The sequence below is a fragment of the Ranitomeya variabilis genome, chromosome 2 (assembly GCF_051348905.1).
Source record: "Ranitomeya variabilis isolate aRanVar5 chromosome 2, aRanVar5.hap1, whole genome shotgun sequence".
Taxonomy (NCBI): Eukaryota; Metazoa; Chordata; class Amphibia; order Anura; family Dendrobatidae; genus Ranitomeya; species Ranitomeya variabilis.
The window spans coordinates 28,523,497-28,549,270 of NC_135233.1; the positions used below are offsets into that span (position 1 = coordinate 28,523,497).

General features: G+C 47.6%; 1 protein-coding gene across 2 annotated transcripts; it reads left to right on the top strand.

Annotated features, from left to right (window-relative positions):
* Positions 1 to 472: 472 nt before the first annotated feature.
* Positions 473 to 13,668, top strand: SRP9 (signal recognition particle 9). Of its 2 annotated transcripts, XM_077282205.1 has the most exons (4): positions 473 to 667; positions 3,659 to 3,727; positions 12,117 to 12,189; positions 13,163 to 13,668. In XM_077282205.1, the coding sequence occupies exons 1-4, from the start codon at positions 539 to 541 to the stop codon at positions 13,276 to 13,278; spliced, it is 387 nt and encodes a 128-aa protein (XP_077138320.1). In that variant the 5' UTR covers positions 473 to 538; the 3' UTR covers positions 13,279 to 13,668. The 2 variants fall into 2 exon arrangements, with proteins under 2 accessions (XP_077138320.1, XP_077138321.1); XM_077282206.1 differs by lacking the exon at positions 12,117 to 12,189 and having other exon boundaries at positions 502 to 667.
* Positions 13,669 to 25,774: the final 12,106 nt, after the last annotated feature.

A 25,774-nucleotide genomic window follows, 5' to 3' on the forward strand; every position in this document is an offset into this window, starting at 1 on the left:
TGTGTGTGTGTGTGTGTGTGTGTGTGTGTGTGTGTGTGTGCGTATGTGGAGCCCAGTGTGTGTGTGTGTGTATGTGGAGCCCAGTGTGTGTGTGTGTGTATGTGGAGCCCAGTGTGTGTGTGTAGCCCAGTGTGTGTGTATGTGGAGCCCAGTGTGTGTGTGTGTATGTGGAGCCCAGTGTGTGTGTGTAGCCCAGTGTGTATGTGTAGCCCAGAGAGAGTGAGTGAGTGAGTGAGTGAGTGAGTGAGTGAGTGAGTGAGTGTGTGTGTGTGTGTGTGTGTGTGTGTGTGTGTGTGTGTGTGTGTGTGTGTGTGTTCCCTCAGTTTGCAGCCTGCCATCCTCTGCATATGTCTGTAGTTAGCGCTATTGACCACCAGAGGGAGCGGAGCCTCCTCGCTATAGAGGCCACCGATGAAAGACACTCTATGCATGCCAAGATGATAGAGTTTCCTGCGCCCCGGAAGTGTTCGTCTGTGATTGGTGGGAGGTCGTATAAGCAGCCAATGAGAGCGCTGGGTCGCTTTTCCTGCGAGTGCTGATGTGTGCTCCCGGCTTCCCTGCCTCCCAGTGCCACAGTGACCGGCGCGGCTCCATCATGCCTTACTACCGCACCTGGGAGGAGTTCACCCGGGCCGCCGAGAAGCTCTACCAGGCCGACCCCATGAAGGTGAGTGCGGCGCAGCCGTGTGACTGCAGGCGGTGACTGCTCGCCCTCCTCGTGTAGGACCTCTGTATCTGTCAATGAATGAAATGGACACTTGTCACGTGGGATTCAGTTAAAGAAACAAATCGGCTGCAAAATGTGCCTGGTCCGGATCCGCTGCTGGGCTCACTGTGTGCTGAGGAGGGAGCCCTGATCTGGAACCTGCGGTCTGTGTGGTCCCGTGTGGACCGGCTCCTATCCACTGAGCTCCATTCATTGGGGGCTGGCACTATAGCCCCCAATGTTCTGTGCTGAGGGAATCCGCAGCCCTTGTATAAGGCAGTTAGTGTCGGCCATTACCCCTCCTGTGGGCGGTGGTCCACGGTCTGACTGCTGTAACTGTAGAGACCCCTTTTCCTGTGTAGCTGCCGGAATCCCCTTCCTTCCACCAGTAATGGCGCCTTCCCCCTAGCCCTGTGTAATAATCTAGTTGCTGCCTTTGATCTGACTCTAACGTCACAATCTCCTTTTTGAAATGTGGAGCCCAAACCTGGATCCCGGATTCTAGATGTAACAATATGTTGGGATTTTACCTCTTTTTATACACCCTAAAATCTTGTTTGCTTTTGCAGCTGCTGCCTGACACTGAGTGTTGCTGCTCCGCTCATTGTACCCAGGATCCCCCCGTCTTTCTCCTGTTCTGTAGTCCTGTGTCTTCTCCCACTTGATAAATCTGCAGCTATAGGATTACTCTGTCCTAGGTGGATTACTCTACACTTATCTACAGTAAACCTCATTTGCTATTCTCGTCCCTGCGCTGTTTGTACGCTGTGCACAGTGACAGTGCCCACTCTCTTGTTGCCTCAAAGCTGCGGATCAGAGCCCACAACACAGCGATGTTCAATACCCAGCGGGCAGGAGATCAGTGTCTCCCCTGCCGGTGACATCATTATTCTCTGCTGGGTTTGTGACAGAGCTGTGTTGCCGACTCATTACCTCAGATTTGAGAGAGCTGTCACTGTGCACATCACACAGTGTACAGGGACCAACCTCACCCCTGAAATGAGTGTCACTGATGACTCTTCATTTCAGAAAGGGGGCAGTGACCCTCTGCCACGATTATGCTTCGTTTGAGTTTTCCAGCATGCACTGGGGGCTCTCAAAATGTCATCAGTCTATATAAGGTTTTTTGTTTGTTTGTTTTCTTCTTTCTGTAACAGTTGGGGAATTTGTAAAGCAAGTATATTTGAAAATAGCTTACTTATGACATCAAATAGATGGGGAGTTAGCTAAAATGTACTTTTGCCTTCAGACCTCCCCTTTACAGAGATTGTCCACTACTGCAGAACACCATCCTAAATGCCTCCAGTATATTGAGGAAAACCCAGTGCTGATCTCCAAGACCAGTGCGTCTGTATTGTCTGCAATACACCCTCCCCCCCCCCCCCCCCCCTGCTGTGCAGAAGTCCCTCAACCTCATTTGGGTAGCTGGGGCTGGCTGTAGGGGGCGCCAAGAAGATACAGGGTTAAGCTAGCAGTCTGGGCAGCAGGAGGTCGCGACCACATCTGAGAATGGCCTTGAATTACGTATGCAGCTCTTATACTGAGCTTCTTGTCTCTATGGTTACAGACTATAAACAAACCTTGTGTCGTCTGATCCTGTCCTCTCCTGTTCAGTTTCCTTTTCCTCCTTTACTAGAATATTCCCATTCACTGACAGCAAGCAGAGATATAAAGATGGCAAGGAATCAAAACCAAGCACATGAGAAAGTTGCGGAACTTCTGCTTCTTGTCCGGTATTCTCTGCGACTGAATATTCAGTGTCGGCCGTCTGCTAATGTCACTATATTATTATAGACGGGTTATAATTTTCTAGTTGCCATGGTGACTAGGTCTGTGGATGGCTATTACATTACTCAGCAAGTTAGACCTTTTAAGGGTCTAATACAGAACTCGTCCCCAAAGTTTAAGCGTACCCCCGTCCTCTTCTTTTTTTTTTTTTTTTTTTTTTTTCCCTTTTTCTTTTCTGACCATAAATGGCAAAAACTAGAACATGTAGTATTGCGGTGTAGTTGCCCAAACTGGTATAAACCTATTTATCCCATATGCTGTAAGGGAAAAATTGAGACACAGGAATTGAGTGTCTTGGTTCTGAGATTCTTCAAAATAAAAAAAAAATAATGTGTATATTATATTTTGAAAGGCCACATCCAAAGAGAACCTCACAATGCCATTGATCTGGGGGTATGGTTACACCTCACAAAATGTTACTTTTTTTTTTTTTTTCCTTAACTTATTTACCGTACATTATATTTCTTAAAATAAATAAACATCATCTTCCCCCTCCAATAATTTTAATGGCTTGTATGGCATACTTTCACTAGGCCTAATAGGTGGGCTGAAGGTGCTGGACCCTGAACTGTGGTAGTGACCCGTCTGCTTCTTGCTGTGATGTCCCATAGTGACAGGAGGGGACAGTTGTCTGTTAGCAGTTAGTCACCATTGGCTTTAGTGGTTAAAGGTGTTTTTGTCCACTCTTTATATTTGTGGCCTATATTTGTGGCCTAGGTCAGCGGAGGTGTCAGACCCCACCAATGTGTTAGCAGCAGAAGAGCACCGCGCGGTGGCTGTTCTCGGGTACTGCAGTCGGATCACACTTTCTTCAATACCTGAGACCGGCCACTATGCTGCGCTCTTCTACTCCACAGCCGGCCTCTATCTGCTTACATAAAGCAAGGTGTCTGCTTGGTCTGGGACTCTCCACTGTGGACAATGCCTGCTTGTTGGAAGGGTCCTTTGAAAATAAGCTGATCCCACGTGGCCCCTTGGCTGGGAATCCCAGCAATCCTCCCCTGAGTGTTTAGTTACCCTGTAAGCATTACACCAGGAGGAGATGGCGGGGCCCATACATTTCCCTGATTGGGGATGACACTGTAGGGAAGGTTGCAGCCGCCTGTAGACTGTCTCCGATCAGTGCCAGGGCTAATGCTTCACTGGTTGCTCTTTCCTCCACAGGTGCGAGTGGCGCTGAAGTACAGGCACAGTGATGGGACCTTACGTATGAAAGTCACAGATGACGTAGTGGTGAGTAGACATTACAGGGGGTGACCTAAATCCCTGCCCCTGCACTCTACCAGTGCCATGTATACACCTCTGCGAATTGTCCTGACTTATAACCTACCGTTCTGTGTGTGCAGCTCCCCTGCAGAGCTATGTGAGTATATGGATACAGACTACACATAAATCCACGGTAGTCTGCAGAATGAGGGACGGCTGTGATTTCTCTTGGTCACAGCAGCTGGAGCCATAAAGGGATATTCCACAGGCCGAGTAAGAAGAGATTACTGCCAGAAAACTGCTTTCTTTTTGCCATATAATAACAAACAAGATCAAAAAGGGATTTTCTAATTTGGACAATCTCGTTATGTAAAATTGCAGAGCATTTCAAACATTGCACTCAAACTGTCATTGTACAGGAGGAGGTGAGCTGTGATATCACCTATTGTGAATGGTGGATCCGGTGTTATCTACTGTATATAGAGGTGTTATCAGTCATTGTACAGGAGGAGGAGGTGAGCTGTGATATCACCTATTGTGAATGGTGGATCCGGTGTTATCTACTGTATATAGAGGTGTTATCAGTCATTGTACAGGAGGAGGAGGTGAGCTGTGATATCACCTATTGTGAATGGTGGATCCGGTGTTATCTACTGTATATAGAGGTGTTATCAGTCATTGTACAGGAGGAGGAGGTGAGCTGTGATATCACCTATTGTGAATGGTGGATCCGGTGTTATCTACTGTATATAGAGGTGTTATCAGTCATTGTACAGGAGGAGGAGGTGAGCTGTGATATCACCTATTGTGAATGGTGGATCCGGTGTTATCTACTGTATATAGGTGTTATCAGTCATTGTACAGGAGGAGGAGGAGGTGAGCTGTGATATCACCTATTGTGAATGGTGGATCCTATGTTATCTACTGTATATAGAGGTGTTATCAGTCATTGTACAGGCGGGGGAGGTAAGCTGTGATATCACCTATTGTGAATGGTGGATCCTTTGCTATCTACTGTATATAGAGGTGTTATCAGTCATTGTACAGGAGAAGGAGGAGGTGGGCTGTGACATCACCTATTGTGAATGGTGGATCCTATGTTATCTACTGTATATAGAGGTGTTATCACAGGATACACCATTCACAATAGATGATTGTCACGGATCGGGGGTGACCTTTGGCCAGCACACGGCTATCACATGTGCAGGGGGGCTTATCTTAGTTATCCCACCACTGCTACAATGTGATGATGACACAAACAAGGCTCTTGACCTATCAATTTACCGCAGGGGCTTTATTTTAGTAATCCCACTGCTGCTACAATATATCATGAACTGCAGGGTCTTATGTATATTCCGCTTCAGAACTTGCAGTTCTCCGGCACCCCCCTTACCCTCAGGTCAGTCAGGAAACTACACCTAGGATAATTAGTCGCCGGACAGGCTGCTTCTGTGGACTGGCTAGCAGGCACGAATGCAGCGAGGGAATTATAAATGCTCAGGACGTAACCAGACAATCTACTATATAATTGTCTAAGGGGAACTTCCGTCTTTCTGTCACGGTTATTCGTTGGTCTCGGCAGCTGCCTGTCATGGCTGCCGCGACCAATCAGTGACGCGCACAGTCCGGAAGAAAATGGCCGCTCCTTACTCCCCGCACTCACTGCCCGGCACCCCGCATACTCCCCTCCGCTCACACAGGGTTAATGGCAGCGGTAACGGACTGCGTTATGCCGCGGTGTAATGCAGTCCGTTACCGCTGCTATTAACCCTGTGTGACCAACTTTTTACTATTCAGGCTGCCTATGCGGCATGAATAGTAAAACGATCTAATGTTTAAAAATAATAAAACAAAATAAAAAATCGCTATATACTCACCGTCCGGCGGCCCCTGGATCCACAACCGGACTTTCCCTCTTGCGACGCGGCGGTGTCTGCTCCATGCTGTGATCTTGCGAGATGATGACATTGCGGTCTCGCGAGACCGCTACGTCATCATCTCGCAAGACCGCAGCATGGATCAGTCACCGGCTCATCGCAAGCGGGAAAGCCCGGTTCTGGATGCGGAGGCTCCGGAAGGTGAGTATATAGCGATTTTATTTTTTTTTTTTTTTTTTTTTTTCCCCCCAGGCATATGATGCCCACACTGCTATTTACTACGTCGGCTGGGCAATATACTCCATGGGCTGTGCTATATACTACATGGGCTCTGCTATATACTACATAGGCTGGGCAATATACTTCATGGGCTCTGCTATATACTGCCCTATGTAGTATATAGCAGAGCCCATGTAGTATATAGCAGAGCCCATGAAGTATATTGCCCAGCCTATGTCTATGTAGTATATAGCAGAGCCCATGGAGTATATTGCCCAGCCTATGTAGTATATAGCAGAGCCCATGGAGTATATTGCCCAGCCCATGTAGTATATAGCAGAGCCCATGTAGTATATTGCCCAGCCTATGTAGTATATAGCAGAGCCCATGGAGTATATTGCCCAACCTATGTAGTATATAGCAGAGCCCATGGAGTATATTGCCCAGCCTACCGTGTTTCCCCGATAGTAAGACAGCGTCTTACTTTCTTTTCCCACTCAAAGTCCCACTATGTCTTACTATCGGGGGGGGGGGGGTGTCTTACATTGAAAAAAAAACCTGTGTGGTCGCTGGAGAGCTGTCACACAGACAGCTCTCCAGCGACCAACTATGCGAAGTCCCCTGGTAACCAGGGTAAACATCGGGTTACTAAGCGCAGGGCCGCGCTTAGTAACCCGATGTTTACCCTGGTTACCAGTGTAAATGTAAAAAAAAAAAAAAAAAGTGAGGTGTCATATCTTGTTTTTTTCCAGAGGTGATTTTGGAGTTTTTGGGCTGTCAGAAAGATACTGATGACTTCCATCTCCGAGGGCGCCCCAGTGCAGGCTGCAGTAGGCCGGCTCTGGCGGCGGGTCCATGCGGGGTGGAGTAGATGAAGCTGGCCGCTGCTTGCTGCTCCGGAGCGCACAGTCCGTGCGGGGGATGGTGCACCGGGCCGGGGGGAGGACAGGACGTGCAGGTATCCGCCGCCTCCTGCGCCAACCACAGCGCCGCCCCCGGCCACGAACCCCCCGGAGAAGCTGGAGCATTTGTCGGGGAGCAGCAGCTGGTCGTGGCTTCCCTTTCTCATGGTACGGAGCCGCCGCCTTCTCCGCTCTCCTCCTTGTGACCCCAGTAATCCGCACTGCCCGGCCTGCACCCTACAAATAGCCGGGGCTGCAGTTAGAGCAGGTGCTGAGGTGAGCTCGTCGGAGGGCTATCGAGCACCGGGGGAGGCATATGGAGGACGGATTGTACGGCTGTGTGTGCTCGGGCCCCAGCTCCGACCTCCCTGCCACCACCGCGGCTGAAAAATGGCTCCAGGAAGCTGACAATGAATGAAGGGATGCGGTTTATGCGCGAAGGTCGGAGCTGGGGCCCGAGCACACACAGCCGTACAATCCGCCTCACGAGGAGAGCGGAGAAGGCGGCGGCTCCGTACCATGAGAAAGGGAAGCCACCTCGGGCACGACCAGCTGCTGCTCCCCGACAAATGCTCCAGCTTCTCCGGGGGGTTCGTGGCCGGGGGCGGCGCTGTGGTTGGCGCAGGAGGCGGCGAATACCTGCACGTCCTGTCCTCCCCCGGCCCGGTGCACCATCCCCCGCACGGACTGTGCGCTCCGGAGCAGCAAGCAGCGGCCAGCTTCATCTACTCCACCCCGCATGGACCCGCCGCCAGAGCCGGCCTACTGTAGCCTGCACTGGGGCGCCCTCGGAGATGGAAGTCAACAGTATCTTTCTGACAGCCCAAAAACTCCAAAATCACCTCTGGAAAAAACAAGATATGACACCTCACTTTTTTTTTTTTTTTTTACATTTACACTGGTAACTAGGGTAAACATCGGGTAACTAAGCGTGGCCCTGCGCTTAGTAACCCGATGTTTACCCTGGTTACCAGTGAAGCCTTAGCTGAATTGTCGTACGGCTTATATTTTTCCAACGTGCAGTACTACGTCTTACTTTCGGGGGTGCGTCTTACATTAGCCGACCCCGCTAAAACCCCCACTACGTCTTACTATTGGGGGTGTCTTACTATCGGGGAAACACGGTATGTAGTATATAGCAGAGCCCATGGAGTATATTGCCCAGCCTATGTAGTATATAGCAGAGCCCATGGAGTATATTGCCCAGCCTATGTAGTATATAGCAGAGCCCATGGAGTATATTGCCCAGCCTATGTAGTATATAGCAGAGCCCATGGAGTATATTGCCCAGCCTATGTAGTATATAGCAGAGCCCATGGATACTTAATTTAATTAAGAAAGAGTGGAAAAAGCCAAATAAAAAGATCTCCATTCCTCAAGCCTTAAAACGAAAGTACCCCTTTGATGAAGCGGTATGTGAAGAATGGGAAAAGGCTCCTAAATTAGACGCCGCCATAGCCAGCACCTCTAAAGGGGTAGCATTGCCTTTTGAGGATATGGGAGCCCTAAAAGACCCCCCTTGACAAGAAGGCAGATGCCTTTCTAAAATCAGCTTGGGAGGCATCAACATGGTCGTTTAAGCCCGGGGTTGCAGCCACTTGCACGGCTCGTGCTATGGTCAAGTGGCTGGAGGAGTTAAGTAGTGACCAAATCAAGAATAAATACCCGCGAGATAAACTACTGGAGGCATTGCCCTCCCTACAAGGTGCCGCAAAATTTTTGGCGGATGCATCAATTGATTCGGTCAGGGGGGCCGCACGGGCTTGTGCTTTATCCAACTCTGGGCGTAGAACATTATGGCTGAAAAATTGGGCAGCTGATTTCCAGTCGAAGGTCAAACTCTGCGGCGTACCCTGTGAAGGGCAATATCTTTTCGGTAAAGCTCTGGACGAGATTCTTGAGAAAGTGTCTGACAAAAAGAAGCGGTTTCCTCCTCCTTCCTTTCCTAGGCACCGATGGGAGACTTCCCGTTCGTCCTTTCGGGGATCTGGATACAGGGGGGCCCGCGGCCGTTCAGATGACGGGTCTGGTCGAGGCAGACCTTGGAGAGATCAGAAACAGAAAGGATTCCTTTTCAACAAGCCTCCCCCTAAATCTGATCCGAAACACCAATGACGCCAGGATTCCGGTGGGGGGAAGACTCCGGTGGTTCGTCCACCACTGGGCGGCACTGCCGGCTTCTCAGTGGATAATCAACCTATTATCGGAAGGTTTGAAACTCAAATTCTCCAGCCTCCCACCAAATCGTTTAAAAATGACCCAGGTGGCGGGAAAAATTCAGGCCACACTGGAAAGAGAAGTTCATCTCCTCATACAAAAAGGAGTATTAGTGAGAGTTCCTCATCAGGAAATAGGGAAGGGGTTCTACAGCACCCTATTTCTAACACCAAAACCAGACGGCTCGCTAAGAGTAATATTCAACTTGAGGGCCTTAAATCAGTACATTCAAATAGAGAAGTTCAAAATGGAAACTCTAAGGACGGCGATAAAAGTACTCAACCCAGGCTGTTACATGGCAGTAATCGATCTTACAGACGCTTACTACCATGTGCCGATCGCAAGCCAACATCAGCAATATCTCGGACTGCTAGTAAACCTCGAAAAAACTCCCACCCACCTACAGTATCAATGTCTTCCATTTGGGGTAGCCATAGCGCCCCGCGTGTTTACCAAAATTATTTCCGAGGTGGCGTCCTACATCAGAAAACAAGACATATTACTGGTGCCTTATTTGGACGATTTCTTGATAGTAGCAAACAGCAAAGAAGATTGCTAAAAAGCAGTCACAACAGTTATAAACGTGTTAACAAGATTGGGGTGGATGATAAATCTGAAGAAATCAAGACTTGTCCCAACACAGTCTCAAGAGTTCCTCAGGATCCTACTAGATTCCATCAAACAAGAGTGTATCCTCCCACAGAGGAAGATTCAGTCTATCCAACAGAAGGTGCAACTTCTTCAGCAACAACAATCTCTCTCTCTACGGAATGCAATGTCGCTTCTGGGAGTTCTAACGGCGACAATTCCAGCGACACGGTGGGCCCAAAGCCACACGAGAGAATTGCAATGGCAGGTACTAGCCGAGCAAGCAAGAAACCCTTACAATCTGAATCGGAAGATTCTCCTATCTCCAAGGGTCCAAGACTCGCTAAAATGGTGGTTAAAACCAGAAAATCTAAGCAAAGCGGTACCATGGTCATTGCAAAATCCAGTAATCCTCACCACCGATGCGAGCCCGTGGGGATGGGGAGCGCATGTGGGGGATCAAGTCCTACAAGGTCAATGGGAGCCCTCAATGACGGAAGCGTCTTCCAATCTGAAGGAACTGTCAGCGGTGAGACAAGCGTTTCTTCAAATAGGAGAAAGAATACAAGGAAGGCATGTGGTGGTGTTATCCGACAACAACACAGCAATAGCTTATATAAATCGCCAAGGGGGCAAAAGATCACCATCCCTGATGACAGAAGCCAAAGAACTTTTCTTGTGGGCCGAAAACAACCTTCTCTCTCTAACTGGGACATACCTAAGAGGAGCAGAAAATCAAGTAGCCGACTTCCTAAGCCGTCACCCATTACATCAAGGGGAGTGGGCCCTGAGCCAGGAAGTCTTTGGGAAAATATGTGCCAACTGGGGCATTCCGGAAGTAGACTTGTTCGCCACAAAACAAAATCGGAAAGTGAACAAGTTCTATTCTCTAAACCCAAGAGAACAACCGGAAGGAGTGGACGCGTTTCTATACCAGTGGAACTTTCATCTGGCATATGCTTTTCCCCCAATACCGTTAATCCCGACAGTCCTCAGGACAATTCGGGAAGACAAAGCACGAGTAATACTCATAGCCCCCTTTTGGCCGAGAAGAGCATGGTTCACGTGGCTCAGACGCATGTCTATCTCGGACCCGTGGATCCTTCCAGACACATCGGATCTCCTACATCAGGGACCAGTTCAACACCCTCAAGTACACGGGCTACATCTCACCGCCTGGAACTTGAGAGGGGACTGCTACTAGCAAAGGGATTCTCAAACCCTTTAGTAACCACGTTGCTCGCTAGCAGGAAAAAAGTCACCTCAGAAAAATATCAGAAAATTTGGCAGAAATTCCTGGAATTTTCGGGGCGACAATTGTCCCAGACCGGCCAAGAAGTCCCGGTAAAATAAATTTTAGAGTTTCTCCAAAAAGGTCTGGAGAGAGGGCTATCTACTAGCACCCTGAAGGTGCATGTCTCCGCCCTGGGTGCGCTGTTTGATCTCAAACTTGCTGACCACCCTTGGGGCTATAGGTTCATCCGAGCCTCTTTTACATCTAGACCCTCAAAATCATCTCCCAAGGTGGCTCCCTGGGATCTAAATTTAGTTTTAAATGCTCTAACTGTTTCCGCCTTTGAGCCTCTTGATTCTATTTCAATAAAATCTTTGACACTAAAAACTGTCCTCCTGGTTGCTCTGACTTCAGCCTGCCGTACTTGCGAGCTGCAGGCTATTTCAGTGAACCCCCCTTACACTACCTTCCAGGATGACAGAGTAGTTATCAAAACTGACCCGGCCTTCCTACCAAAGGTCAATTCTAAATTTCATAGGGGCCAGGAAATTATTTTACCCTCATTTTGTCCTCAACCAAAATCCCAGGGAGAACTAACCTTCCATTGTCTTGATGTCAGACGCTGCCTGCTTCAATACATAGAAGCCACAAAATCTTGGCGTCAGTCATCAGCCCTTTTTGTCACCTTCCAGGGGACAAACAGGGGAAAAAAGGCCTCAAAGGCGACTATTGCACGGTGGTTGCGTACAGCTATCTCACTTTCGTACTCTTCTTCTGGCCAAGTTCCCCCACAGGGTGTTACGGCCCACTCTACGCGTGCTATTGCCACATCCTGGGCGGAAAGGGCAAACTCTTCGGTGGAGCAGATTTGTAGGGCGGCAGTATGGTCCTCACCCTCTACCTTCTTCCGACATTATAGGCTAGACTTAACACCTTTCTCCCGAAAGCCAAGTTTGAAAGGCCTATCTGCTGTTGTCCCACCCTAAGGAGTCTTCTATTTCTTCCTCTCATGTGCGGTGCTGTCATGGTGAAGGGAAAAAATGATAATTACTTACGGGTAATTTGATTTTCCAGAACCATGACCGCACCGCATTAATTCCCGCCCTATCTTGGTGATGGTTGTGTGATTCACAAAAAAAAAAAAAAAAAAAAAAAAAAAATATATATATATATATATATATATATATATATATATATATATATATATATATATATATATATATATATATATATTACTCTTGACATATAGATAAGAGCTAATATATAGCTATACAATGTAAATATGATATATGAATGTGTACTAACAAAGCGGTCATCTTCCATACTCTGAAACAAACTGAGGAGAGAGTGGCCGCCCCATTCTTTTATCTCTGCTGCAGGTTTCCTGTTCCTGGGGGCGGATGCCATCTCTCATGTGCAGTGCTGTCATGGTTCTGGAAAATCAAATTACCCGTAAGTAATTATCATTTTTCTATCATTGATTGGGCCCTAGATATGCCCTTTTTACTATCTCCCATATCTACAAAGAAAAGCACATGTTTGTTTTGGACAAAGCCAGCACTGGGCTAATTAACTTTCCGATGGGAGGGGGAAAAGAGCAGAGAGGAGTTTGTTACACAGGAATTGTGCCTAGGCAAGCGAAGGCCGTGGGAAGGGGAAGGGGGGTGAGCGCCCACAGCATGTGTGTGTGTGTGTGTGTGTGTGTGAACAGGGGAAAATGAAAAATCCTACTCCATTTTATACATTCACGTGAAAATGATGTCACAGCTCACTTCCTCCTCCTGTACAATGACTGATAACACCTCTATATACAGTAGATAACACAGGATCCACCATTCACAATAGGTGATATCACAGCTCACCTCCTCCTCCTGTACAATGACTGATAACACCTCTATATACAGTTGATAACACAGGATCCACCATTCACAATAGGTGATATCACAGCTCACCTCCTCCTGTACAATGACTGATAATGCCTCTATATACAGTTGATAACACAGGATCCACCATTCACAATAGGTGATGTCACAGCTCACCTCCTCCTCCCCCCTGTACAATGACTGATAACACCTCTATATACAGTAGATAACACAGGATCCACCATTCACAATAGGTGATATCACAGCTCACCTCTTCCTCCTGTACAATGACTGATAACACCTCTATATACAGTAATCAGTCATTGTACATAGAGGAAGTAGAGCAACACTTGTTTGCAGTGACAGGCTGTGATGTAATGGTGCTCACAGATCTGCATAGGAAACATAAACAATAAATATATACAATTTTTGTAAATTTGTTCTAGAGCCATTTTAAAAAGAGAATTGGCTGCAAAAAATGTCCACGCCCTTTAACTGTTGTTCCTCTTTCTGTTTGGTTGTGGGCCCGGCTCTGCTCCCATATTCTTTTTCCTCTTCTCCAGTGTTTGCTGTACAGCACGGATCAGGCGCAGGACGTGAAGAAGATCGAGAAGTTCCACAGTCAGCTGATGCGACTAATGGTGGCGAAGGAATCCCGCAGCTCCACCATGGAAAGTAACTGACTGGCCGACCCAGAAGACGTGGAAAGAGAATCGGTTATCAGAATTTTTTTTTTATTTTTTTTTTTCTCCACTCCAGAAAAGATAAAGTGAGGGAGGGGTAAATATGAGGAAAAACTTATTACTAAAAGAAGAAATCCTCCTGTGCTGGTCGAAGGTCGGGATGTTCTTTGCTTCCAAGTAAAAAAAAAAGCTTCTTTTTATTTTTGGAAATGGATCAGAATATGGACATTTGTCCCATGGACGCCCGGCCCCTGAATGAGATGAAAATTAAATCAACACTTACAATTAAGTAAAATTTTTTTTTTTTTTTTTCGTTTTTTTTATTCCAGATGTTGGCTGAAAAGTTCGGAATATTTCTATCATTTTCAATAAATGTTTAATATTCACTTAATGATCTTGTGTATCGGCAATGACCAAGGGAGTTGTCTCAGTTTAACTTTGACCTTGAGGACCAAGGATGGGGGGGTTGCACGCAGCCAGATAGAAGTACCCTGTAGCATGGGCACAAGGAGATCTGTCGGTGGCCATATGCATTGGTACAATGACGGTCAAACCTGACTTATTCATGGGAACTGACCCCATCCGATTTTATATTGGGGGGAGGGGTCCTGATTCTTTTCCAGCTGCAATATAAGATGTGTAAGCAGCATCACTGCAAAGCCTAAAATCCAATTTGGAGGGGGATGTGGTTCTAACTGTTGGTGGAGCCCGTTCTCCCCGTCGTGCATCTGCCCTGTTATATGCCTCAGTGGGGGGCCATTCATGTCATCATAACCACACTAGCAGTAGGCGCCCCCTAGTGGTGGCTGCAGGCACCATGTCGGTGGGATTGCTCATCAGACACAAGAGTGGGCGCACACTCTGAATGTTTTTGGTCTTACATCATCCAATCAATTGTGAGTTGTAGATGGGGGGCCCCCAGGGATGTGTGGTATCATATTTCACTTTTTTTTTTTTTTTTCAAATGACAAAACCCTTTTTTTCTCGTGAGATCTGTGCAGCGTCTCCTATACACTTTAACTCACGCACGGTGTTTAGTAGACAATAGGCTGCATGTAACTAAACACTTTAATAGGCTGCTGTGTAATTATAGTGTATCGCATGGCTGCTCAGTAACATGGTACCACGGCTCCACAATGCCAGGCTGGGGCGGGCGAGGGCCGGAGCTCTGCCTATGAATGTCTATCATCCCTTATAAGACGTTAATGCAGCAACACTGACACCTGCGTGTGAAAAGAAGTACTACACCACAAGGAAAAATTAAGTGTTTTTTTTCTTTTTTTATCGGTACCATGACGTATCTGATCTGTTTATTATATGTAGATATGACTTTTCTTTTTCCAATGCGGAACCTTTTATCCTTAGGAAAGGTCCTGGTCTCGTACAATACGTAGGTAGTACATGTCACATCCACGTGATGCTAGGACTTAGTTTTCCAGCTGAACACTACTGCTGACTAATATATATCCCATCCCCGCAGTGCCATTGTTGCCGGATGATCCATGTTATAGTTTCACTGGCCAGGGTATTAATATTATGGCTGATTAGTGTGTATATACACTGTATACATGATCATCTGGGTCTTGTAGTTCCTCCTCGGAGTCTACAAACACCTCTATACATAGCAACGCATTCATATCGTGTTGGATCCGTGGGAAGAGAGGCTTCTCGCCCCTGAATGCTGCGGCTGGTTCTATTCACCGGCTGCCAGATCACAATCACCTCTCTGGAATTCGCTGGTGTCGGTTTTACCTGCACATTTCCCCACACAACAATCCTTTTGCAGTGATGGCCGTGCGTGTGATCCGCCGCCGTGTCCTCCGCCGAGCCGCTCTAATCCGGCCCCATGTAACTGAGACGCGGCTGCTCTTGTATATTCTGCGCCGCTCACCTGGATCTAGAGGGTAAGTGACACCTCCTGGGGCAGCGATGGGAGCCGGAGCCAAAATCTGAGACGGGCGAAGGATTAAGCTTCTAGCAAAAGATTTCTGAAATGAGCGGCGGTAACTTCCTGCAAAGAATGAAATCCCAGGACGAACGTCCTCCAAGATCCATAACAGTTATTATTTTTCCCGTCTACGTGTGGCCGTATGAGGCTCGTTATTTGCAGGACGAGATGTAGTTTTAATTGACGCCATTCACTATAACATATAATGTACTGAGACATGGGGGAGAAAAAATTATAAATGGTGAAAAAAAAAAAAAAAAATAAAACCCTCTGCTATTCCGCCATTGTTGTTTTTTTTTTTTTTTTTTTTTAAATCTAATTTTGTTATGGGAGGGAAGCAACTAAAATGCCTTTTTATTTTTTTATTTTTAACCCATTGGTTAATTATTATTTTTTTTTAACAAAATAGTAAAAGATTTTCTTACAATTTATTTTAAAAGGGGGAGAGATTGATAGATACACATATATACCAAAAGTTTGGACACACCTTCTCATTTAAAGATTTTTCTGTATTTTCATGACTATGAAAATTGTAAATTCACGCTGAAGGCATCAAAACTATGAATTAACACATGTGGAATTATATACTTAAAGGGGTTGTCCACTGCTTTCAGTTAACCCCCAATGTATCCCCCTGGGGCCCCTAATGAATTGTGCAAATACCTTCCTTTGCCGTTTTCGCCTGTGAGCGGCGCTATGGCGGCGGCTGAGTCTGGGTCACTGACCACCAGGCTGCAGCCGCCGCTTATTTCCGCCGACGTCACGTCAATTTCCAGACTCTGGAAATTGACGTGACGTCAGCAGCAGGCGTGTCCCAGCTGCACAGTCAGCACTGGGCTGTGGGCGGGGCTGGTGGCTGCCTGCGGGGCTCTGCTGGGGGCGGGTGGGGTTGTGAAGGGATGATTGTGCGGGCGCCGGGGCTCTGCGTGCCGGCGCCGGTATGTGCTGGGGTCTGCTGCGGGGGATGGTCTTTGGGGTGTGTGTGTGTGTGGGGGGGGGGGGGGGGGGTGTCTCTGTCACTGTAGCAGGCAGAGCCCGATGGGACTTGTAGGACGATGGGACTACAAGTCCCATCGGGCTCTGCCTGCTACAGTGACAGTGAGTGACACATTAGCCAATGATGAGGCAGTAGTAGTCCCATCATCCAGCTAATGTGTTGAATGTAAAAAAAAAAATACAGTATATACATACATACATACAACACACACCATGTGACATGTAACAACATGCACCATGCAATATGAGACGACATGCAACATGCGACGACATGCAACATGCGTCGACATGCACCATGTGACGACTTGCAACATGACATGCACCATGCGACGACATGCACCATGCGACGACATGCACCATGCGACGGCAGGCGACGACATGCACCATGCGACGGCAGGCACCATGCGGCGACATGCAACAGGCGACGACATGCACCATGCGACAACATGCTTGATGCACCATGTGACGACATGTGTTATGATCCCTAGTGGCTGAGGATCACAAATAGATCAGCAAGTGATTAAACTAAGGATGAGCTCTAGGGAGATGGTAACTGGACTGATCGCAAATCTGAACCTATCCAAAACAACTAGAGGTAGCCGGTGAACGTGCCTAAAAAATTCCTAGACGGCCCGAGCCAGCCGGAGGAACTAGCTACCCCTAAAGAGAAAGAAAGACCTCGCTTGCCTCCAGAGAAATAATCCCCAAAGATATAGAAGCCCCCAACAAATATTAACTGTGAAGTAAGAAGAAGGCATATACACAGGGATGAAATCAGATTCAGCAAAAGAGGCCCACTAGTACTAGAAAGCAGAAAATAGAGCAGGGGTCTATGCGATCAATAAAAAACCCTTACAAAATATCCATCCTGAGATTTTAAGAACCCACACACCAACTAACGGTGTGTGGGGAGAAACTCAGCCCACTAGAGCAACCAGCAAGCGAGGAAATTACATTTTAGCAAGCTGGAACAGAAAATATGATAAACACTGCTGATCAAAAAATGAGCAAACAAAACTTAGCTTATCCTGGATGGACTGGGAGCAAGGTAGTCAGAAGGAATCTGAGTAGGACTGATTACATCGACAGCCGGCGACAAGTGGAAGCAAAACAGAGCTATATAGGAACCTCCCAGAGGATAACGAACCAGCTGATAGCCAGAGACCAGCAGGATAACAGACAAAGCCACCAGGGGGAGACCAAAGCAAAAGTCACACCATACCACCAGTGACCACAAGAGGGAGCCTGAACACAGAGTTCACAACAGTACCCCCCCTTGAGGAGGGGTCACCGAACCCTCATGAAAACCACCAGGGCGATCAGGATGAGCCACATGGAAGGCACGAACCAAATCAGCTGCATGAACATCAGAGGCGACAACCCAAGAATTATCCTCTTGACCATAGCCCTTCCATTTAACCAAATACTGGAGCCTCCGTCTAGAAATAAGAGAATCCAAGATCTTCTCCACCACGTATTCCAATTCTCCCTCAACCAGCATCGGGGCAGGAGGCTCAACCGGAGGAACCACAGGCACCACATACCTCCGCAACAACGAGCGATGGAACACATTATGAATAGCAAATGATGCCGGGAGGTCCAGACGAAATGACACAGGGCCAAGGACTTCCAGAATCTTATAAGGACCGATAAACCGAGGCTTGAACTTAGGAGAGGAGACCTTCATAGGAACGAAGCGAGAAGACAACCACACCAAGTCCCCAACGTGAAGTCGGGGACCCACACAGCGACGGCGGTTGGCAAAGAGCTGAGCCTTCTCTTGAGACAGCTTCAAATTGTCCACCACATGATTCAAAATCTGATACAACCTATCAACCACAACATCCACTCCAGGACAGTCAGAAGGCTCCACCTGACCCGAGGAAAAACGAGGATGAAACCCCGAATTACAAAAGAAAGGAGAAACCAAAGTAGCGGAACTAGCCCGATTATTAAGGGCAAACTCGGCCAACGGCAAAAAAGTAACCCAGTCGTCCTGATCAGCAGAAACAAAACATCTTAAATAAGTCTCCAAGGTCTGATTAGTGCGCTCGGTTTGGCCATTCGTCTGAGGATGGAAGGCCGACGAAAAAGACAAATCAATGCCCAATCTAGCACAAAAGGTCCGCCAAAATCTAGACACAAACTGGGATCCTCTGTCAGAAACAATGTTCTCAGGAATCCCGTGCAAACGAACCACATTTTGAAAAAACAGTGGAACCAACTCGGAGGAGGAAGGCAACTTAGGCAAGGGCACCAAATGGACCATCTTAGAAAAACGATCACACACCACCCAGATGACAGACATTCTCTGAGAGACAGGGAGATCTGAAATAAAATCCATGGAAATGTGCGTCCAAGGCGTCTTCGGGACAGGCAAGGGTAACAGCAAACCACTGGCTCGAGAACAGCAAGGCTTAGCCCGAGCACAAATTCCACAAGACTGCACAAAGGAACGCACATCCCGCGACAAGGAAGGCCACCAAAAAGACCTGGCCACCAAGTCTCTGGTATCAAATATTCCAGGATGGCCCGCCAACACCGAAGAATGAACCTCGGAGATGACTCTGTTGGTCCATCTATCCGGGACAAACAGTCTCTCCGGTGGACAGCGATCAGGTCTATCCGCCTGAAACTCTTGCAGCACACGTCGCAAATCTGGGGAGATGGCAGACAAAATCACCCCTTCTCTAAGAATACCAGCCGGCTCAGAATCTCCAGGAGAGTCAGGTACAAAACTCCTAGAAAGAGCATCAGCCTTCACATTCTTCGAACCAGGCAGGTACGAAACCACGAAATCAAAACGAGACAAAAACAACGACCAACGAGCCTGTCTGGGATTCAGCCGCTTGGCCGACTCGAGATAAATCAAATTCTTGTGATCAGTCAAGACCACCACACGATGCCTAGCTCCCTCGAGCCAATGTCGCCACTCCTCAAATGCCCACTTCATAGCCAACAACTCCCGATTACCAACATCATAATTCCGCTCGGCAGGCGAAAACTTTCTTGAAAAGAAAGCACATGGCTTCATCACAGAGTCATCGGAGCTTCTCTGCGACAAAACAGCCCCCGCTCCAATCTCTGAAGCATCAACCTCCACCTGGAAGGGAAGTGAGACATCTGGCTGACCTAAGACCGGAGCCGAAGAAAACCGGTGCTTCAGCTCCCGAAAGGCCTCCACAGCCGCAGAGGACCAATTAGTCACATCAGAACCTTTCTTGGTCAAATCCGTCAAAGGCTTAACAACACCAGAAAAATTAGCTATGAAGCGACGGTAAAAATTAGCAAAACCCAAGAACTTCTGAAGACTCTTAACCGATGTAGGCTGAGTCCAGTCATGAATAGCCTGAACCTTGACTGGGTCCATCTCAATAGTAGAAGGAGAAAAAATGAAACCCAAAAAAGAAATCTTCTGGACTCCAAAAAGACATTTTGAGCCCTTCACAAATAAAGCATTGTCACGCAGGACCTGAAAGACCATCCTGACCTGCTTAACATGAGACTCCCAATCATCCGAAAAAACCAGAATATCATCCAGATACACAATCATAAATTTATCCAGATACTCACGGAAGATGTCGTGCATAAAGGACTGAAAGACTGAAGGAGCATTAGAAAGTCCAAAAGGCATCACCAGGTACTCAAAATGGCCTTCAGGCGTATTAAATGCAGTTTTCCATTCATCACCCTGTTTTATACGCACAAGGTTATACGCACCACGAAGATCTATCTTGGTGAACCAACTAGACCCCCTAATGCGAGCAAACAAATCAGTTAACAATGGCAAAGGATACTGAAATTTGACCGTGATTTTATTCAAAAGGCGATAATCAATACAAGGTCTCAGGGAACCATCCTTCTTAGCCACAAAAAAGAATCCCGCACCAAGAGGGGAAGAGGACAGGCGAATATGTCCCTTCTCCAAAGACTCCTTTATATAACTCCGCATGGCAGCATGCTCCGGCACAGATAAATTGAAAAGTCGTCCCTTAGGAAACTTACTACCAGGAATCAAATTTATAGCACAATCACAGTCCCTATGAGGAGGTAGAGAATTGGGTATGGGCTCCTCAAATACATCCTGGTAGTCTGACAAAAACGTAGGGACTTCAGAAGGAGTGGACGAAGCAATTGACACCACAGGAGCGTCACCATGAATTCCCTGACAACCCCAACTTGACACATACATAGCTTTCCAATCCAGGACTGGATTATGAGTCTGCAACCATGGTAGACCCAACACGACGACATCATGCAAATTATGCAATACAAGAAAGCGAATCACCTCCTGATGAACAGGAGTCATGCACATGGTCACTTGTGTCCAGTACTGAGGTCTATTCGTAGCCAATGGCGTAGAGTCAATTCCCCTTAGTGGAATAGGGAATTTTAAAGGCTCCAAATCAAAACCACAGCGCCTGGCAAATGACCAATCCATCAGACTCAGGGCAGCACCTGAATCTACAAAGGCATTAACCGGGTAAGATGACAGGGAACAAATCAGGGTAACAGACAAAATTAACTTAGGCTGTAAAGTACCAATGGTGACAGATTTATCAACCTTTTTTTGCGCTTAGAGCATGCTGAGATAACATGAGCTGAGTCACCACAGTAAAAGCACAACCCATTTTGCCGTCTATAATTTTGCCGTTCACTTCTGGTCAGAATTCTGTCACATTGCATAGATTCAGGTGTCTGTTCAGAAGACACCGCCAAATGGTGCACAGGTTTGCGCTCCCGCAAGCGCCGATCAATCTGAAGGCTCAAGGCTTCTTTTCTCCTGCTTCTGCCATGCAATTAACACTTTGTAGGGCGGCTGTACTGTTATGATCCCTAGTGGCTGAGGATCACAAATAGATCAGCAAGTGATTAAACTAAGGACGAGCTCTAGGGAGATGGTAACTGGACTGATCGCAAATCTGAACGTATCCAAAACAACTAGAGGTAGCCGGTGAACGTGCCTAAAAAATTCCTAGACGTCTCGAGCCAGCCGGAGGAACTAGCTACCCCTAAAGAGAAAGAAAGACCTCGCTTGCCTCCAGAGAAATAATCCCCAAAGATATAGAAGCCCCCAACAAATATTAACTGTGAAGTAAGAAGAAGGCACATACACAGGGATGAAATCAGATTCAGCAAAAGAGGACCACTAGTACTAGAAAGCAGAAAATAGAGCAGGGGTCTATGCGATCAATAAAAAACCCTTACAAAATATCCATCCTGAGATTTCAAGAACCCACACACCAACTAACGGTGTGTGGGGAGAAACTCAGCCCACTAGAGCAACCAGCAAGCGAGGAAATTACATTTTAGCAAGCTGGAACAGAAAACATGATAAACACTGCTGATCAAAAAATGAGCAAACAAAACTTAGCTTATCCTGGATGGACTGGGAGCAAGGTAGTCAGAAGGAATCTGAGTAGCACTGATTACATCGACAGCCGGCGACAAGTGGAAGCAAAACAGAGCTATATAGGAACCTCCCAGAGGATAACGAACCAGCTGATAGCCAGAGACCAGCAGGATAACAGACAAAGCCACCAGGGGGAGCCCAAAGCAAAAGTCACACCATACCACCAGTGACCACAAGAGGGAGCCTGAACACAGAGTTCACAACAGACATGCACCATGCGGCAACATGCAACATGCGACATGCAACATGCCACATACAGTACGCACATACATACAACATACATATAGACATACAGTACATGTAACATAGAGTACATACTCACCATTACTTGTCACCTTGATCCCCGAAGCCATTGCTATCTGTAAAAAATATTAAAATAATAAACAACCACTATACTCCCTGATCCGCAGAAATCCAATTAAAACGAATGTCCCTCGACGATCTCCCGTGGAGAGCAGGAGCATCTGCTGATGCGACTGCTCTCCAGGGGCTTCAGGAACACAATGAGGGGAGGAAGGTATCCTTCCACAATGTATTCCTCACAATGTATTCCTATGCCCCTGTGAGAAAATAGTCCCTAGTCTCACTTTATGGCATTGCTGTATGAGACATTTTCCCAGGCAGCAATTGCCATAAAGTGAGACTTTGAACTTTAGTAACCTCAGTGATGCACTGCAAGAGCCATTGTCTCCTGTCAGTGTGTCACTGAGGGTCCTATAGAGCAGTGACATCACCGATTTGCCCCTGCCACAGCTCTCCTGTCTCCTTCCCCTCCAACATGCCGCTGGCAACCCGGAAGTGATCGCGCGCGTCACTTCCGGTCCTTTCTGCGCTCCCTGGAGGCACTTCCGCCGGCGGTGTCTCGTGCAGGACGGCGTCCTCCACGCTGGACCATGGAGGGGAAGAGGTGTATCTACATCGCTGGGGGCAGGTGCATACCACTGTGTATAAAACCTGCCAGAAAACGTCGCAGGTAAGACTGTTCCTGTCATGGAGAGCGGTTCCTGCCCTGCGCTTGCAGAGCCCAGCGCTGCCCCTGCCACAGTAAGTGCCGCAGGGACAGGGGTCCTTAGGTAGTAACTTGGGGGTATCCTCTAGTCACTCTCTCTCCCCTCTCATTACAGGGAGAAAGGTCTGTCCCCAAAACTACTAAAAAGAAGTGTGCCATCTGTACCATTAAGCTGCCACCTTCATGGGAGAAAAAACTCTGCAGGACTTGTACTGACAAAGTTGTCAGGGCAGAGCAACCTTCTTTACTAGAGGAAATCCGATCTCTGGTCAAGCAAGAAGTGCAATCCTCCCTAGCAGCCTTTACCCCCCCACCCCCGCCGCCACCCCCTCCACCACCCTCTCCAGCCAAAAAACGGAAGATCCAGGAGGAGGATTCTGAATCTGAGTCAGACCTCTCCTATACCTCATCCTCAGGTCGACAGGAGGAATCTACATCCTCTATAACATCTGAAGCCAGAAAATATCTCTTTTCTTCAGACTGGATTGAGGACTTAGTAGCTGCGGTACGCAGTACTATGGGGCTGGAGGAGGAGCCAGAACCACAGTCCATTCAGGAACAGATGTTTGGTGGCATAACTAAGGGTAAACGGGTGGGGTTTCCAATCCACCAGAATATATCTGATATGATTGACCAAGAGTGGGAATTACCTGAAAAACGTCTCAGTACTCCATCCGAGATGAAGCATAGATTCCCCTTGGAAGGCGAGTTGACCAAATGGGATGTCCCTAAAGTTGACTCTCAGGTGGCTAGAGTGGCTAAAAGAACGGCTCTTCCATTCGAAGACTCGTCTCAGTTAAAGGATCCGATGGACAGGAAGATAGAGAGTCTATTAAAGAAATCATGGGAGACCTCCTCGGTAGCCCTCAAAGCCAATATCGCATCAACATGCGTGGCTAGAGCTCTATTCCGCTGGATAGGTGAACTGAAGTCTCACATATCCCAGGGCACTTCAAGAGCTGAATTGTTAGACTCCCTTCCTAGTCTCCTTAGAGCCACGGGTTTCCTAGCGGATTCTTCTATGGAGACTATCAGAATTGCTGCGAGGTCATTAGCTCAGACTAACTCGGCCAGAAGGGTGCTGTGGTTAAAAATGTGGTCTGGTGATATCACCTCCAAAGCCAAGTTATGCGCCATACCATTTAAAGGTAACTATGTCTTCGGACCTTCTCTTGATGACATCTTGGAGAAAGCAACCGATAAAAAGAAAGCCCTCCCAGAACACAAAACTCCCAAAAAGACGTTTTTTCGTCCCTTTCAGGCCCAAACCTCTCAGAGAGGGAAAGGCAAGTCCGGGAGGTGGAGTTACCCGAAGGGAGGGGGGAGAAACATCCTCATCCCTCAACAACAGCAGCAGCAGTCTCAACAGGAGAAACGGTGACTTCGATCCAGTGGGGGGGAGACTTTCAAATTTTTACTCCCAGTGGCAAAACATCACCTCTTGCCCCTGGATCCTCAATGTCATCAAAGAGGGTCTCCTGATAGAATTCATTTCCTCCCCCCCACGGGGTCTAAAAGTCACCTCCCTACCTTCCCTGAAAGATCAATCAAAATTGGCGTTCGGTCTCAGGGCCCTAAAGATGTCAGGTGCGATATCCCAGATACCGGAATCGGAGAGGGATCGAGGCCACTACTCTCGCTTATTCCTGGTTCCCAAGCCATCGGGCGAGTCCCGTGTCATTATAAATCTAAAGAATCTCAATCGGCATATAAAGTACCGAAGATTCAAGATGGAATCAGTGAAGAATGCCATTCCCTTGATAGGTCCACACTCCTTCATGGCCACTCTCGATCTGAAAGATGCCTACTTTCACATTCCCATTCACCAAAGACATCGCCAATATCTCAAATTCGCTGTACAGAGAGGGCGTCTGATAGAGCACTATCAATTCAACGTCCTCCCATTTGGAATTTCCTCGGCTCCAAGGGTATTTTCCAAAATAATGGGGGAGGTAGTCTCCTTTATCCGGAGGCAAGGCGTCTGTATAGTGCCGTATCTAGACGACCTTCTGTTAATAGCTCCTTCCAAACAGGCCCTGGAGTCTCATGTATCCAAGACTCTCGAAATCCTGACATCTCTTGGATGGGTGCCGAATCTGGAAAAATCTCACCTACGACCCTCCAAATGCAGGAAATTCCTGGGAGTTCTCCTGGACTCTGCAAGACAAATGTCCTTCCTCCCATTGGAACACCGTCTAACCCTTCTATCAAAGGTCAAAACGTTCAGGGACACCAGATCCCCCACAATCCGAGAAGGCATGTCTCTTCTAGGCTCGTTGACAGCCTGCATTCAATCGGTACCATGGGCCCAGGCCCATTCCAGAATTCTTCAGGCACATATCCTGCAGAATTGGGATGGTCATCCCAGTTCTCTGAACAAAAAACTGTACACACCAGGTCGTGTCAAAGCCTCCCTGGCATGGTGGATGTCCCCAAAAAATCTACAAAAAGGGGTCAGCTGGACGCAAGTCCCACTGACCATAGTTACAACAGACGCCAGCAAAAGAGGCTGGGGGGCCATGATAAATCACAGCCCTTTCCAAGGCCTCTGGGACCAGTCAACAAGCAGGAAGTCTTCCAACTACAGAGAGCTAAAAGCTGTAGAAGAAGCCCTACTAGAAGGAGGTCATCTTGTCAAGGGACATCACGTTCGGATATATTCGGACAATGTGACCACGGTGGCCCACATGAGACATCAGGGCAGTTAAAAAAACAATTGCCTGAAGAACATATCTGCCCGACTATGCTCCTGGGCAGAAAGACATCTCTTATCTCTGACGGCGGTTCACCTGAAAGGCTCATCCAACATTCAGGCAGACTATCTAAGTCGCCAGGACATACATCCGGGGGAATGGTGCTTGAGCAACCGAAGTTTCGAGATGCTGGTGAACAAATGGGGTCTCCCAGAAATAGACCTCTTTGCATCCAGACGAAATGCAAAAGTCGAAGCATTCTTCTCTCTGAACCCCAGGGACGGCTCCAAAGGAGTGGATGCGCTAGTCCAGAAGTGGAATTTTCAGCTGGCCTATGCGTTTCCACCGATTCCAATACTGGCGAAAGTCTTACAGAAAGTGCGAGAAGAACAAACACCTACCATATTGGTAGCTCCGCTGTGGCCCAAGAGAA